Source organism: Lytechinus variegatus, chromosome 1 (assembly GCF_018143015.1).
Source record: "Lytechinus variegatus isolate NC3 chromosome 1, Lvar_3.0, whole genome shotgun sequence".
In the NCBI taxonomy this organism is placed as follows: domain Eukaryota; kingdom Metazoa; phylum Echinodermata; class Echinoidea; order Temnopleuroida; family Toxopneustidae; genus Lytechinus; species Lytechinus variegatus.
Window position 1 is genome coordinate 61329210 of NC_054740.1, and position 16690 is coordinate 61345899.

The window sequence follows — 16690 nt, forward strand, 5'->3', positions numbered from 1 at the left end:
TTAATTACAAAAATATTTTTAAAGGATTTGTCCATATCACTCAGAGGAAAAAAAGAGATAACTTGATTTACAGAATTGTTTCTTTGGCTCATTCCTTGAAAAGCATCTTTTCAGTCTGATTTTAGAGAAAACAATGATGTTACTATTAATTTGTATCTATTTGAGGTAGGGAAGAATTTACATGAAGTTGTCTGAATAAAGCTCATTTTGTTGTACAATGCAGCTTGAAGTGTTGGGTGACAGAAAGTTGACATGACCCTATCAGTGCAGATGGAGACCTAAGAATAACATGCAATTTGCATTTTTCATTTATCAATATAAAATATATATATAAAAAAAATGAAAAATATAAAACAGTGCTTTGTATTTCTTTGAAGAATTTATGTTTGAAAAATCTTTATTTTTTTAAATATAAAATCACAATGATTGTCAGAGAATATTTGATTATATAGGTTCTGTCCATTATGGACTATTCACAATACTTTGTTGATGGAAAATTTGTTTCTTTTACATTCTGAGGAATATTTAATGGATTTCTCTCTTCCTCTATGTTTATAACATGAACCTCCCTTAGTAAAAAATGTAACATGAGAAAGAATTTAAAGCTTTGAAAAATCATAAAAACTTCAAAAAATGTAATTTTTTTAAAAATTGTACTTGGGTTTTTGTCTGCAACTGTTTAGGGCTAGATTGTGAACACCTTTTGGCTCGCAACATGCCAAGCAGAAAATGCACCAAAATATGGGAGCATTTTTGCCAGGTTGTAATACTAGATTTTTGTTGTTTCGCTGTGATAAAGTGATATGTTTATGAATTGTATGTCAACAGAAGATGTTTCGTGTACCAAAGTGGCGTCACGTGTCAATTGTTGAGGAAGTACTTTTGTACTTGTCTTGCCCTGTTGACATTTAAATGTCAGTTGTTACACAGAGAAAACTGAATTTTAGGGGATATTTCCCCTCATATATGCCTGAGCCTGTTATATGTGATTTATTCCATCTGGGTGATAGGTGAAATAATGTAAACTTCAGTTTCTAAAATTTTCAACAATATAATCATGTTTATGCATTTCTTAACCATCTGTGCACAATTTGCTTGTACTCATTTGCTTTTGAGTGTACAAGCTACGTGAAATGTGAATAACATTTAATACAAGTTGATATAAATGAAAGCCTGTATGAAATAACATCTGTTTCCAGAATTTCATTTTATTATTTTGGTAGAGCCTGGGCTTAATAGAGAAGGGAAATCAAGTTTGCAAAGCACCCTATTTGACCTGTGTGCTGGAAAAAAAATCTCTCAGCTTTTGGTGCATTATTCTGCTCTTGATGGCAAGCTTTTTTTTAAAAAAAAAAAGACTTTGTGGCTGGCTCCTTTCACCTAGAGATAAAAGATTATGCAGTTCAGATTTGTAGCATTAAAATAAATTTTGTTTTAAAAACAAAGAGATAAGTGAGAATATGTGCAAATTGGTAGGCTGTAATCAAAATGTTATTGATTAATGCTTCAGCGGCTTCATTGGCTGTCTAATACTTTTTGTTTCAAAGTAATTGTACAATGGTGTTGATCCGCAGAAAGTTCTATTCATCTGGGGGGAGGGGATATTACGTAATACGGTAATTACAAAGCGCCATCCCCCTAATGAAAAGAAAGTGCGAGCGGATCTACACCTGTGTAATTGTATGTGCTTATGTGTACATGTAAATAATGCATTTTTATTATGCTTTTCAATAAGTAAGCTTGTTAAAATGGCAGTTCTTATCTTTGATCTTTTATGCTGTAGCTTGTCTTGTGAGAGCTCTTAATTTCTTTAAAACCTCAATCGGGTGGCTCTTTCATAAAGCTGTTCATGAGTTATGAAAGACTTTACGCGCCACTAGTGATGTTTTCTTGTGAAAAATGATATATTTCTATGTAGCTGACCTAACACCTAAGAACAATCCATTTGTTTGTAAAGTTGTGCTTAATTTGATGAACAGCTTTATGAAACATCCACCTGATTTGAACTATGAATCAACAAGTAAGCAAGAAAGAGGCTGACAATGACTTGGGTTTACGATGTGCATTTAAAATATAAAAAAAAAACACAGACAGAAGTGAACTCTTAAGACCAGTCATCAATTTTCATGATAAGCTATCTTAATATATCTAGGTTATATTTAACTTATTCCATGTGAAGGAGCTTGCCACTGAGTGAATTCTAATAATTATACATTAGTAGGCTCCAGAAGATGCAAATTATCATTACATACTTATTCTACATTCTTAAAAAGATGATATAATTACCTATTTTTATGGTAAATGTGCAATTCAGTAATTTCTTTTAGAAAATTACGAGCTTTAATAATGGCTTAATAATTTTACTGATAGCATTGTAACATGCATGCCTCAAACATTGCACTTTAATTATTTACTGAGAATCAAAATCAAAGATTGCAGATTTTAGCGTTTTTCTAATATTCACTCTTGGCACCTCGTCTTTCTGCCTTTCATATTATCAGGCTCACTATTGTCCACAATATTATATGGCACGTCTTGTACACTTTTCATTACAAAAAAGAGAAATGGGATGAAATGCACCCATGATCAATGGAAATTTATTGCACAACTTTAATATGTGGTGGTTTGAAATGATAATTGCAAAGTTGTTTTTTTAGCAGATATTGAAATCCATCTTAACTGTAATTTGTGGTGTAAAGTCACTCAAGTTTAGCCAAAACCTTCTGGTAATTCTTTCTGATTCCCCCACAACAGAGAAGCCAAGTCTGAAGACAGACACCCTCAAGGACGTGACGGCCAACGCCGGCGAGCAGGTGGAACTCTACCTGGAGATCTCCGGCTCCCCTGCCCCAACAGTGGAATGGTCCAAGGGCACCACCAAACTCTCGGAGGGTGACCGCATCCAGATCATCTCCACTCCCAACGACGCCACGTTGGTGATCATGAAGTGCGCAAGGAGCGACTCCTCCGAGTATACTGTCAACATCAGCAACAAGCACGGAAGCCAGAAGGCCTCGGCCAAAGTCAAGATTATTGGTAAGTACAACAACTGCCCTTCCCTTTTATTCTTTTTTCTTGAAATTTGAATATTTCATTTATTATTTTGGATACTCATACTTTTTGTTCAGTAGTATTATTATTGTACCTCTTATCTGGAAAGGGTCAGCAGGTTAGTTCAGTTGGTATTATCATGTTTAATGTATTATGTATAGTAAACTTGAAACCAAAACTCCCTGTCCAGCTGTAGTGCTTTTGACTGTCAATTGCAATTTTACTGAGATTTTTACTTTTGACTCACATAAATAAAAAGTAGTCCATGAATGAGAATGAATTTATCTGTTCGTTCAGTTTTAGATGATGAGAATGTTGATTACCGGTATTGAATCATGCTTTCTGAGGCTATATAAAAAAAAAAATTGATTAAGAAGTTTTAAAACCATTGTAAATAGTTGCATGATAAAATGAAATTGGCTGAATTCTAAATGTTTCCAATGATGAGGCCCCCATGTCTTAATTTCTTTTGCCTTTGTCCTTGACCTTATGACCTCTGACCTTCGTTAGAGACCTTCCTGGATCTCCTCCAAATATCAAGACTACACTATTCTCTCATGTTATAGTCTTTTCCTTGATTTTATACAACTGTAACCTTTGTCCTTGACTTTATGACCCGTGATCTTCATTGCAGACCTTCTTGGATCTCCTCTCAAATACATGTAGGCTCCTTTCCTTAATCTGCATCCATCTTTGACTTTCATACTTGACCTTCTGACCTTCCTCACAAACCTTCCTAGATCCCCTACTAATATCAAGAAAATTTCATGTACAAATATTTGGTATAAATTATGGTAATGACATTATTTGGGGGTTAGCTCTTTACTTGATCTCAATACATCTTTGACCTATACTCTTGACCTCTGACCTTCCTTACAGACCTTCCTGGATCCCCTACTGATGTCAAGGTGACAGCGTACAATGAGGAAACTGTCACCCTTACTTGGGAGGCCCCCAAGGATGATGGTGACTCTCCAGTCTCTCACTACGTGATGGAATACAAAGAGAAGAGGGCTACCAACTGGGAGGTAAGCGAGTCACAAAGAACTTCTTCTCTTGTTGCAAGAATTCAATTTTGGTAGATATTGTGCATTTGTTATTATGATTAGTCTTAATGAAACAGGCTCCTGATGTAATTGTTTAATCAGGTCTTGGGTGGTAGGAGGAATTTTTACTTTTTAAATATATGTTTTAGAGCTTACAATATTCACAAATCAATGAAGGATTTCATGGGTAATCAAAAGTGCATTCAGAGATCAGAAGCATCCTTTGGCTTAAAAAAAAAACAACAAAACTATTTGTAAAAAAAATAGATGGTTATTAACCTATTTAGCACTAGAAATGAAAAAAAATTGTGAAAAAAAACTTTGATGTATTGAGGCAGGGCCAATCATATGACCAACGTGACAAGTTATACGTGGTATTCTGGTGTTAACAGGTGGCTGAAAGCAGGGTGCGTGACAAGACCTACCAAGTCACCGGTCTCACTGAGGGTAAGGAGTACCTCTTCCGGGTTTCTGCAGTGAATTCTGTGGGAGCCAGCAAACCAACCCAGACCGACAAACCACAGCTGTGCAAGGAACCATCAGGTAAGGGATAATCATCTGGGGACCGTTTCATGAAAGTTGTCATTACTGACAAGTTGTCTTTCTCCGACAGTTACGATAGTAACAGTCAGAGCTTGTGCCTTTCAGCCAATCAAAACCAAGGATTTCACTGAAATTGTCAGCACTGACAATTCAGTCAGTGCTGACCAATTTCATGAAACACCTACCTGGTGGTCACAGCGTACGTGTGGGTGCAATGCCTTTGATGTTAGATGAAGGTGGTGATGTTTTTGATGGTATCGCTGATATTCTTTTTGACGGTGTTGGTGTATTCCTGATGGTGGTGGTAATATTCTTGATGATGGTGGTGATATCCTTAAAGGGAGTGATGATATTCCTGATGGTGGTGCTTATATTCCTTGTGGCTTTGGTGATATTCTTGATGGTGGTGGTAATATTCTTGATGTTCTTGGTGATGTTCTTGACGGTGTTGTTGATATTCTTGATGGTGTCTTTGTATTTTTTATGGTGTTAGTGGTATTCTTGATAGTGATTGTTGATGGTGTTGGTGGTATTCTTTATGTTGTTGGAGGTATCCTTGATGGTATTGGTGATATTCTCTTTAGTATCGCTGATATTCTTTGTGAGGGCATTGGTGGTTTTCCTGATGTTGTTGGTAATATTCTTGGTAATGGTAGTGATCTTGATAAGTGATATCTGTGAAAGGGGATATACTTTTTATTTGTGATTCTTCATGGTATTTGTGATATTTTGAATGACGTTGAAAAACCTACCAAACCAGGGCCTTAACCTCATTCGAGGTGCAATCGCGTTACCTCTGATTCAATTTTAACAATGATACAAACAATATTTCTCCTCTTGGTTCTAGAACCTCCTGATGCCCCTGACGCACCTAAAGTCATAGCCACCGCCAACGGTTGCATCTCTCTGGAATGGTCCAAGCCAGGATTTGACGGAGGACGTCCCATCACCGGCTACTTCTTGGAGAAGAAGGAGACCTCAAGCAACAGGTGGTCCAAGGCCACCAAGGATGACATCAACAAGACCAAGCACACCGTAACTGGTGAGTTTGCACTGTCCATTCTTACACCTTGTCTTCACTATCTGCCAGTTTCTTCAAACCTTCTGTTTCCACTTTTTCCAACCAGTTGACATCCTTTTCTTTCTCTCTTTCTCTCTTTCTTTCTCCCTCTTTCCCTTTCCCTCTTTCCCTTCCTCTCTTTCGTTTACTTTGTGCTAATATCTCTAATGGTATGTTGCTATTATGTTAAATGATCATAGCCTGTGTTCTAAACTCAGGATTAATTCAAACTCTTGTCTAAACTTGTAGTCTAACTATGGATAGCCAACTGTGACACAAAATTCTCAGAGAAGAGTTTGAATTCATCAGCTTATTTGGCTCTCCAATCATTCAGAACCATGTGAGAATAATATCTAAATTAGTTTAATGTACAGTTAATGCATGGAAAAAGATTTTGATAAACATAAGAATCATTCAACGAAAAGAAGATTATGAGATTTTGGGCTTCCCATAATTTTAGTGCAGAGTTAGAACATGGTTTAAGTTCAGACAGAATATGTGGCCATGTGTCTGGTACCAATTGTTAGCAGGTTAGACAGTTTAAGCTCAAATCCCCCAAATAACCTGCTTCAATGTTTCATGGGATGATTTGAATTTTCCTGCGTTTCTTTGAAGGTCTTACCCAGGGATCCGAATACCAGTTCAGGGTTTCAGCCATCAACAAGGTCGGAACCAGTGAGCCTAGCAAGCCAAGCAAAGCTGCTCTTGCCAGGGAACCCATTGGTGAGTACTGCTTCAAACTTTTAACGGGTTAGAAAACTGACCAATACCTTTGAATACATTGTGACATAATTACTGATAATCCAGGGTCCTGTAACACAAAGGTTAGCGATTGATCGTACGCTTGATTTTTACGATTGATTGTACATTGTAGTCAAAGGAATCAATCATAGAAAAATGTGTCTATAATCACTGCTAAGCTTTGTGTTACGGGCCCCAGATCATAATTAACCTGTGATCTTATTCTAATAGATAAACTAAATATGAATATGTTCCATTTTTCCATAGATTGTTCCTTTCCTAGTAACTTTCACATTATGCCAGCTTTGCAATATATCTTTCCTTTTCAATTATCATTATATATTACATAAAAGAAAGAAAAAAAAATCGAAATTGGATTGTTATCCACAAATGTTTGCCAATTTACCATGAAATAAGCTGTCTATATAGCTCCCAAACTCTTTTATCCAATAGTTTTCAAAACTGGTATTTTTCCTTTCAAAATATTATTATATAGTATATGAAAAAACAAATTAAAATTGGATTGAAACCACACATTAGTCCAGTTGCTGAGAATTAAATATTTCATATAACTCTCAAACTTAAAATGAAAAGTTTTTGCAACATATCTTCAAATATTATTGCATAAAATAAATAAATTGGATTTGATACAGAAATAAACTGTCAGTGTTGATACAACAAACATTTCCTTTTTCTGTACAGATCCTGCCTCTTCACCAGGAGATCTTGTCGTTGGTGACGTCACCAAGGATAAGATCCCTCTTGAATGGACCAAACCCAAGCAGGACGGAGGCAGTCCTGTCCAGGGATACCATGTTGAGAAGCTCAACCCAGACACTGGCAAGTGGGAGAGGGTCAACAAATCACCCATCAGGGGAACCAAGTTCACTGTGAGTGGGCCATACTGGATTATATATAATGATAATAATATGCAATTTTTTATATAGCGCTTAATACAAATGTTTCTAAGCGCTGCATACTATTACCCCGGCTTTAGCACAGCTAACCTGATCGGGCGCATCAAGCATTCAAGGAATTCCTTCCTACCGGGTACCCATTTACTACACCTGGGTCGAGAGTGGCAAATGTAGATAAACGCCTTGCCAAAGGACGCTACTGCTGTGGTGGGATTTGAACCCCGGACCTTGTGGTTCACAGTCCGGAGACTTATACACTGAGCCATATACATTCAAACCTTGTTTTTAGCGAACACCATTATAATCTAATTATTTTTCCTACTATTGATTATTATTATTATTATTTATTTGGCATTTTAAAATACAAATTACATAAACAATAGGATGTACATGACATAATACAAAGGACCTGGTATAGAGATGAAGGGGCTGCCTGGGTTTGGAAAAGGTTAACAAGATTACCATGACCCACAGGTCTTCCTTCCCACACCCTTTACTTCATATATGAATTGTATGAATCAAAAGTATACAACTAACTGCATTATGCATTATAGTGGTAGTTTAACTTGAATACATTTTACTGCTCTTTTTTTATATATGCATTATTATAGAATTAATTTTTGTATGCATTATAATGTTTTTTTCTGATGTGCATTATAAAGTATTTTTTCTTATATGCATTATAATGTTTTTTTTCTTATATGTATTATAATGGTTTTTTTCTTATGTACATTATATTTGCTTCTTATATTCATTTATAATGGTATTCTTTTCTTATATGCAGTAACATGGTATTTTTTCTTATTTGCAATATTATGGTATTCTTTTTTTTCTGATGAATTGATAATAATGGTATTCTTTTTTGCATAGGTACCTGCTGAAGAAGGCAAAGACTATGATCTCCGAGTTGTGGCTGAGAACGAGGCTGGTCTCAGTCAGCCATCCAATAATACTGGATCAATCACTGCAAAGGATCCCGAAAGTAAGTCTCCACGTGATCGCACAATTTATGATTTGTCTGTGATCTGATTGCGGAATAAAACATCAATTTAATGTGAAAATTAAGACATTGGAATACTTTTGTCCAAGTTCTGAATCTTCATGTGAACACTTGAGTGTAAATTTCTGGTTATTTCATCCTTGTAGATATGACGCAAATTCTGTTCATAATTGTTAGATAGCAATTGTATGAAGGGCCACGATTTTAAGCTAATTGTTCTCATTACTCTGAACTATTAAAAATATGCAGAACATCATTTCAAAAATATTTGATAGTATTATAATAGATATTCTAAACCTCAAATAAGATTTTTTATATTATTTTGTTTATTTATGAGAACATATTCAAAACCTCTAAATTTATCTGAGGATAAAGGATGGAGGACATTCAAACAAAAATTATTCATGTCAGTTTTAGGTAGGAAACCATGTTATCTATATCTACCGGAGTCGAAGCCATCACTTTCTTTACAAGCATTGACAATTTTTGCTAGAAATAATGATAATAATGTGACATATATAGTACCAAATCCAGTCTGTAGAGTGCTCAAGGCGCATAAAGAGCTAATTGTTTTTAAAAAAAGTATATATAAAAGTAAATGAAATAAAAAAATAAAACTCTGAATCTAAATCTAATGAGACATTCTTGTTTTTCATATTTGTATTATTACTGCCTATGCTTGACGACTATTTGCAGGTACACTTAAATGATATTTTTTTTCCTTCCTTCCAGTCTCAACTAAGCTTTTAGTTATATCAGTATTAGATTAAAGTCAGATCATATGAGGTTACTTTTTTTCAGGAATTCTACTTTCAAATTATAAATTCTTGTATTTTTTTACCCTCTCAGTCCCACCCAAGCTTGAGCTGAAGAATATGCGCGACCAGACTGTGAAGGCAGGACAGACCTTCAAGCTCAACCTCAAGTTCTCAGGAACCCCCTACCCGACAGCCAAGTGGTCTCACAGCTCCAAGGAACTCGTTGGAGATGAAAGAGTCAAGGTACTAAAGACTCTCGCTTCTTTTTGGTGGCTAGCAGGGATAGTTTGTCACTTTTCCTGATGGGGATGGGGGAAAGTTTGTTTTCGTTTGAAGAATGATGATTGATCTGCCCTGGGGATATTTTCCTACTTTTCATTCTGTAATACATTTCCCTTTTGAAACATTTTCGCCCTGTATATTTGCTTTACGTGGCTGACACGCACATAGATTTCCTTGTTTTATGGATACATGCAAGTATAGGGGCTTTGATTGAGGTTCATGATTCAAATTTTTTTCAACACTGTCAACACCCAATTTCTTCACCCTGGGTTTATTTCAAGTTATACATTGATGGTTATGTACCACCTAACCGAGATCTCCAATGAAAATGCGTCTTCCATTTTGTTTTCAGATGCGAAGCACACCAGTCGAGACTGAATTGTCTACCTGGGGAGCAACCCGCGGAGACTCTGGTGGTTACACTGTCACTGTCCAGAACCCCTACGGTACCGAGACTGCCACTGCACAGGTCACCGTCATAGGTAAGGAAGATCCTCCAAATTACCACTGCTTGTCACTTAATTTTTATGCACTTGTTTAGTTAGTCTTCTTATTATATAGTCTAATACCACTTGGGCCAAACCCAATATGGTCTAATTGTAGTTTTATATTCACCAGGCCTACAAGTAGTTGGTCTACTGCCCAGATAGTCTAATACCACTTCGGCAAAACTTCACTCAGTCTGCAATCTATTTGGTCTAATTGCAGTTTTATATTCACTAGGTCAACAAGCAATTGGTCTACTTCCCAGATAGTCTTCCCAGATAGTGTGGGCTAAAAAAATCCAGTTGGTCTAATTTTGTACTTTGTCTACTTATTATTTCTTGTGTTTTGGAATGAAAAAAGTGATTTATAAAAGTTTATCTTTGTCCTGGACTAAGTTTTCATCTAGTCTAATGCCCGGTTGGTCTATTTTCCGCTTTGTATGCTTGTTACTTTTTACATTTTCAAATTAAAAGTGGTTTATAAAAGTTCATCTTTATAGATATAGACTAAGTTGTTCAAGACCAAATGGATGTTAGACAAAAGTCTAACAATTAGACAAAAATTGTAACTCGTCTTTATCATGTATATTGAAGAAGTAAGGTAAAACCTAGCATGACATAGAAATGTGGACTAAAATTCTTGACCAACTTCTCTACAACTTGTAACTTTTGAATAGTATCTGTGTCCTTGGTAATTTTGAAAAAATAAAGCAATATTGACTGGCCTCCGGGCGATACGACATATATCGCCCAAACTAGATTTATATCGCCCGAGTCGCAGATGAAGGTGAAATCAATTTGGGGAGGGTGATATATGTCCTTTCGCCCCCAGGCCAGTCAATATTGCTATTATTAACCAAATCAGACCTCCAGAGCAAAAATCATTAAAATTCAGATATTTTCAATTTTTAGAATGAAAATCTAGTTTCTCATGTTGAGCAGACTGGGCCTCTGAAATTGACCATTATGACGTAGTTGAAATGACGTGTCCCTGGCCTAGGGACGCAGTATCCAGTGTTGTCGCAACTTGATTACCATTATGACATATAGCACTGCGCGGTTCAAGGACGCGTACAAAAACGCATAGAATACCCGGATATTAGCACTGGCTTTTATTGCCGCTACATTTCCACACATTTTCTCATTGACTTTCCTGAGTGGGCAATAAATTGGGCCTGTGGATAAACAATTGGAAATTTATTGACTGGCCATTTGATCCCAGTCTTAAGCAGGCAACAATGTTTCAAAGTTGCCCTGCTCAGATGTCTGATACGGTTAATAATTCCTATTTACCTAGGATAAACCCTTTACCTGCACAATGCAAAGTTATCATTTCCCTTCCAAAATATTGGCCATATGATAGGAAGGCAGAAGATCCCATTTTTAGTCTTTGGTATGACTCGACCAGGGATCAAACCCATGTCCACAACCTCATGAGGTGAGCGCTCTACCATTGAGCCACCATGTCCGAGACAGGAAATGACCATTGATTTTCTCATTCTTTTCCACCCAGACAAGCCGATGCAGCCTAAAGCTCCACTGGAGATCACCGACGTCTTCTCAGAGTACCTTACTCTCAACTGGAACCCACCCGAAGATGACGGTGGAATCCCCCTCTCCAACTACATCGTTGAGAAGCGTGACGTCCGACGATCAGGATGGTCTGTCATCAACGACACGACCAGGGACACCACTCTCAAGGTACGTGCTGCTGTTATAAGCTACTGTAACGGGGCTGTCCGATTGGCCAAGAACAAATCGTTCGACCTTCCACATGTGAATAATTTTTTTTGGGGGGGGGATCTTAAGATAGAATCCATGACCAGAATTTCAGCTGAAAATGCATGCATTGTAGATTAGGAATTTACCTTGAATAAATTGATATACACAGCAGATTGATGGTAGACAATCAATAGTTCTTGTATTTTATGTGCTATTCAATTAATAGGTGACCCGTCTTGTGGAAGGCACAGAGTACATGTTCCGTGTTGCAGCAGAGAACTCTGAAGGAGTCAGCAAGTGGCTTGAAGCTTCCAAGTCCGTCATTGCCAAGAACCCTTATGGTATGTAGGATCAGATCTTTTCTTAGATTATTAAATTATTCACAAGACATTTCCATTGTTGTCTTTTCATTCATTTGTCAACTCATCTTCTTCAGCTTTGCCTATTTTTAATGTGACAGTTTAAAATAATTTTACGTGCTTTTGGATGCTTTCCCTGTTGTTATAAAATTTCAGTTAAATTGCATTATTGTATTAACCAGGTGGGTGTTACACAAAGATTTAAGTGTGGCTTAGAGTCGCGCTTCATGCAGTATGAAAGGCACCACCACATTGGTAAGATCATGTACATCTGAATTACATATCATGTACACATTGGCATTTAAGCACGACTGTAAGTCCTACTTATCTTTGTGAAACATTTCCCAGATCCCTTCATTACATATTGTAACATGAAGACTAGCGAGAGCTGTAGAATGAAGATCAGCATGAAATATTGTCTTGACAATGCAGATTTTAGATGAAATACACAAAGAATAGTTGTTCATTATTTCACCTTCAAAGTTGATTCTCCAGGCAGGTTGTTAAGGAAGTAATGTGGGAAGCTGGTTGTTGGTGCTCTGACACTTGCAGGGTTTTTGGTTCCTGGATTGGCATGATTCGATTGTGAAAATTTGTGACAATGCAGGGCAAAGAGAACATAAATGGTTTGTGCCTTAGTCCCGACTAGTTCACGTCATATTCATGACAGGTTTACTCATAGGCAGAAGTTACAAATACTGTCACATCATTCACTTCATCATCATTCATTTGGGGCATTGCCTTGCGTTACAGCCAAACTGCGCATGTGTATGCCTTTAAGGTAAACAATTATGAGACTTGCAGGAATCATTCGTCACTTATCATGAGTTAGTCATTAACAATATCATGGTTGCTTGTAACCTTCCTGTGCATTCATTGCTTAGTGTCCCCTGGAGATTACATCTCTTGATCTCACACTTGAATCACTTTTCATTCACAGACGAGCCTGGTGCACCTGGTGTCCCAGAAGTCGTAGACTACGACAGGGACTTCGTCGAGCTCGAGTGGGCCAAGCCCAAGAAGGACGGCGGCGCACCCATCGAAGGCTACGTTGTGGAGAAGCGAGAGGCAGGCGGAACTGGCCGCTGGCAGGAGGTCACTGTCAGCCCTGTCAAGGGCACCAAGTACAAGGTGAACAACCTTCCAGCCAACAAGGAACTGGAGTTCAGGGTAGCAGCAGTCAACAAGGCAGGCACCGGCAAGTTCAGTGAGTGCTCGGCACCTCAAAAGACCAAACCCAAATTTGGTGAGTATGTTGCTCTTATATCCAACCCGTGAGACCTCATTATCTAGCATAACCTACAATTTGAAGAACTTTTGTGGAACATTGGCAGAGGTGTAACATACTATTTATGACTGTTTGAAGAGATATTGAAATCTGCCTATCAAGTACACTTAAAGTCTTGATGCAGAATTAAAGTAATAATCTATTATTTTCCAGAGTGGCATTGATTTCTCTCCATCTTTCGAGCATTCATCTAGGTTGCCTTTGTGGTAACCGCATTGAGAAATTGTAGATTATCATTTCAGTAAGTGAAATTTTGTTCACTGCTTTCCAGCTCGCCCTGAACTCAAGGGAGACAAGCTGCGTGACGTCAAGATTAAGGCAGGCCAGGAATTCCTCCTTTTGGTCAACTTTGAGGGCGCTCCAACCCCAGAGATCAGCTGGACCCTCAACGGGAACAAGGTCACTGGTTCAGACCATCTGAAACTCACCAACGAGGAGGAACTGACCGAGATCAAGGTCAAGATGGCCGAGAGGTCGGACACCGGAACCTATGAGCTCAAGCTGACCAATGAATCTGGTGATGTCAAGACAAGCTGCAATGTCATCGTGCAAGGTAAGGTCAAATGTTTCCTGAAGGTATTTGCAAAGGCTATGAAGTGAAAACTTTACCTGTACATATAACTCACTGTTAGTATACAGAAATTTACCCTTCAGCTCTTTTTGCTTAATAGAGAAGTTGATTATCATATTGAACTTTGAAGTGTGAAGTTGGAATACTTACTTTATATCATGGATAAAACCCTGAAAACAAAATTTTTGTAAATGATCTTCACTTGCTATTCCTGCATATTTGCTTCATTAAAGATCACAGGAAATCAGATGCTTGCAGTTAATGAGGAAGCTGTGCCCATTGTACCATTGTCATCATTAATCATTACTTCTTTTGTACCATCCCACCACAGACCGCCCAAGTCCTCCACGTGGACCTCTGGAGATCTCTGACGTCTATGCTGACCACTGTTCGCTGGCATGGCAGCCACCTGAAGATGATGGTGGCAGCGATATCCTGAATTACATCATCGAGAAGGCCGAGGCCAATGATGACTACTGGTCCAAGGTAACTGGCTTCTGCCAGGAACCTAAGGGTACAGCCACCAAGCTCAACCAGGGAACCACCTACAAGTTCAGGGTCCGTGCTGAGAACTCAGCAGGATTCACCAGTGAGCCCTTGGAATCTGAACAGGTCAAGGCAAAGAATCCATATGGTAAGTGATGGTCATGATCCTGTATCTGACATCTCATCCAGGAATTCAAAAAATAACCTTCATCAGAGTTATTGACTCTATGACAATATGATATAATAATAACAATAATGATAATCTGGAAATTTATAAGGGGCTTAAAACAAACATGGTATGTAACAGTATCCAAGGGCCAACCGATTTATTATTACCCCTGGTCATCGGATTCAATCAGTCATTCGTGCACACGATGTATGCTTATCTTCCACTCCCTGGGGAATATTCCAGCCAGTCACCATATGAATGATTACATGTATATTAAATTGACAATATATTGCAGTTAATAAAGGAGCAATAGAAAAGGGCTTGTTTGATATTTGACTGTACAATTCTTTCCATATTTGGAAAGACTTCCTTTTTATACACTTCTTTCTATTTTTCTATTTTAATCATAGATTTCACACTTTTCTTACAATGTCAAATTTTCTCATCTCTACATTTACAGAGGCTCCAGCTTCTCCTGGCAAACCTCGTATCCCAACCTACGACAAGACCACTGCAGACCTTGAATGGGACGCCCCTTCGTCCGACGGAGGAGACAAGATCAGCGGATACATTGTTGAGAGGAGGGAGTCTCGCAGCAGCCGCTGGGTGAAGGCCACCCGCGAGGCAGTCAAGACAACCTCCTTCACCGTAACGAACCTCATCACTGGCAGGGAATACCTCTTCAGGGTGTTTGCAGAGAACAGGGCTGGCCTTGGAACCCCGAGTCCAGAGTCTGACCACCATGTTGCCAAAGCTCAGTATGGTTAGTCACCATCCTAACTTTAAAACCTCCAGGGCTATGCAATTTCAAAATAGCCCAGGCTATATAAGGTTAAGCAATGTTTTCACGGGAGGCCTGTACTGATCGTTTATCTTGTCAGGTTTTTGTTTTGTTTTTGTGTTTCAATGCCTCTCACTTTCCTTTTTTTGTGGGGGGTGGTCATGTCTGTAGAAACCTGAGGAATATTGTAAGTTAGTGGTTAATTGCAGAGGTGTTTCTGATGTGGAAATGTTAATTATTCTTATGCAAATGTGACCTGCATGTGCAGTAGATAGCATGGAAATTGGAAATCTTTTGCAATATGTAATTTTAATGTATTGTTATTCTTATGAGAAGAAAGCAAGTGGATATTCTCAAGTATTGAAGAATGTGAAAATATGGGGTGAAGATCAAGTTATTCTCCTTGTAGGGTCAACTCATTGCTCTCCTGCTATTTCACAGTATTAACTGTATACAGTTTGGACAATCTCCTAGTCGGTTCTAATAAAGATAAAATCTCCTTCCTCCCATCCTGCAGAGGCGCCAAAGATCGACACCAGCGGCTTTGGGCTTGGTGATCTCCGTGTCAAAGCTGGAACCCGCTTTGACATCAATGTCCCATTCGTTGGTGCCCCAGCCCCCGAGGTTGAGTGGCTGAAGGACAACAAGGAGATGAAACCATCGGATCGTTTCAACGTGGATACCACTGAGACCAGCTCCAACCTGGTCTGCTCCAGTGCTGAGCGTGGTGACCAGGGTTCTTACCTGATCAAGCTGGACAATAGCCGTGGATCAGACAGCTATTCAGTCAGTGTTGTCGTCTTGGGTGAGCTCATTTTCTTTAGACTTCTTGAAGTGAGTGTTCCTCTTTAAAAAGCACTTAAGCCATAAGACCTTCAGATTTCTTGTTGAGGTTTTGTAATGATTAAAACAACATTTGATAAAGGTGCAATATCTTATTATATAGGTAAGACTATACAGTACCTTACCAGATTGAATTCTTGATTGAGTTCAGACACTTTATCTGTACTTTGTATCATCTTTCTTCATATACTAGACCGTCCCACTGCACCTCAAGGCCCCATCGAGTACTCCGAGTTCACCAAGGAATCAGTCCGTCTGTCCTGGAAGGCTCCAGAGCAGGATGGCAACAGCGCCGTCTCTGGCTACTCTGTGGAGCGCCGCAGCCCCAAGAACGATATCTGGACCCGCGTCACATCCAGTGCACCCACTACCAGCTGTGTGGTAAAGGACCTCACCTACCAGAATGACTATGTATTCCGTATCTGTGCCATCAACCAGTACGGCACCAGTGAACCTCTGGAAGGACGCACAGTCAAGGTCAAGTTGCCGTTTGGTAAGGATCGGACCATTCTTTGCTCTGAAAGATCTGTTGCATCAATCTTGTAGATTGATCTTTCTCAGAGATGCTACTCATATTTATATGCAGGC

The 16690-nt window shown here is 38.5% G+C and overlaps 1 protein-coding gene across 4 annotated transcripts in view; it reads left to right on the forward strand.

The window, feature by feature from the left end:
• The window catches only part of LOC121418826 (twitchin-like), a 130214-nt gene that overhangs the window by 59069 nt on the left and 54455 nt on the right, over nucleotides 1-16690 (forward strand). For all 4 annotated transcript variants that reach the window (XM_041613001.1, XM_041613016.1, XM_041613008.1 and 1 more), the window contains exons 30-46: nucleotides 2755-3036; nucleotides 3931-4079; nucleotides 4490-4640; nucleotides 5488-5682; nucleotides 6316-6423; nucleotides 7144-7331; nucleotides 8229-8340; nucleotides 9208-9359; nucleotides 9751-9880; nucleotides 11397-11584; nucleotides 11832-11946; nucleotides 12905-13210; nucleotides 13524-13805; nucleotides 14155-14457; nucleotides 14939-15241; nucleotides 15777-16064; nucleotides 16296-16595. In XM_041613001.1, coding sequence (XP_041468935.1) covers nucleotides 2755-3036; nucleotides 3931-4079; nucleotides 4490-4640; nucleotides 5488-5682; nucleotides 6316-6423; nucleotides 7144-7331; nucleotides 8229-8340; nucleotides 9208-9359; nucleotides 9751-9880; nucleotides 11397-11584; nucleotides 11832-11946; nucleotides 12905-13210; nucleotides 13524-13805; nucleotides 14155-14457; nucleotides 14939-15241; nucleotides 15777-16064; nucleotides 16296-16595 — 3552 coding nt within the window. The remainder of the gene's footprint in view (nucleotides 1-2754; nucleotides 3037-3930; nucleotides 4080-4489; nucleotides 4641-5487; nucleotides 5683-6315; nucleotides 6424-7143; nucleotides 7332-8228; nucleotides 8341-9207; nucleotides 9360-9750; nucleotides 9881-11396; nucleotides 11585-11831; nucleotides 11947-12904; nucleotides 13211-13523; nucleotides 13806-14154; nucleotides 14458-14938; nucleotides 15242-15776; nucleotides 16065-16295; nucleotides 16596-16690) is intronic.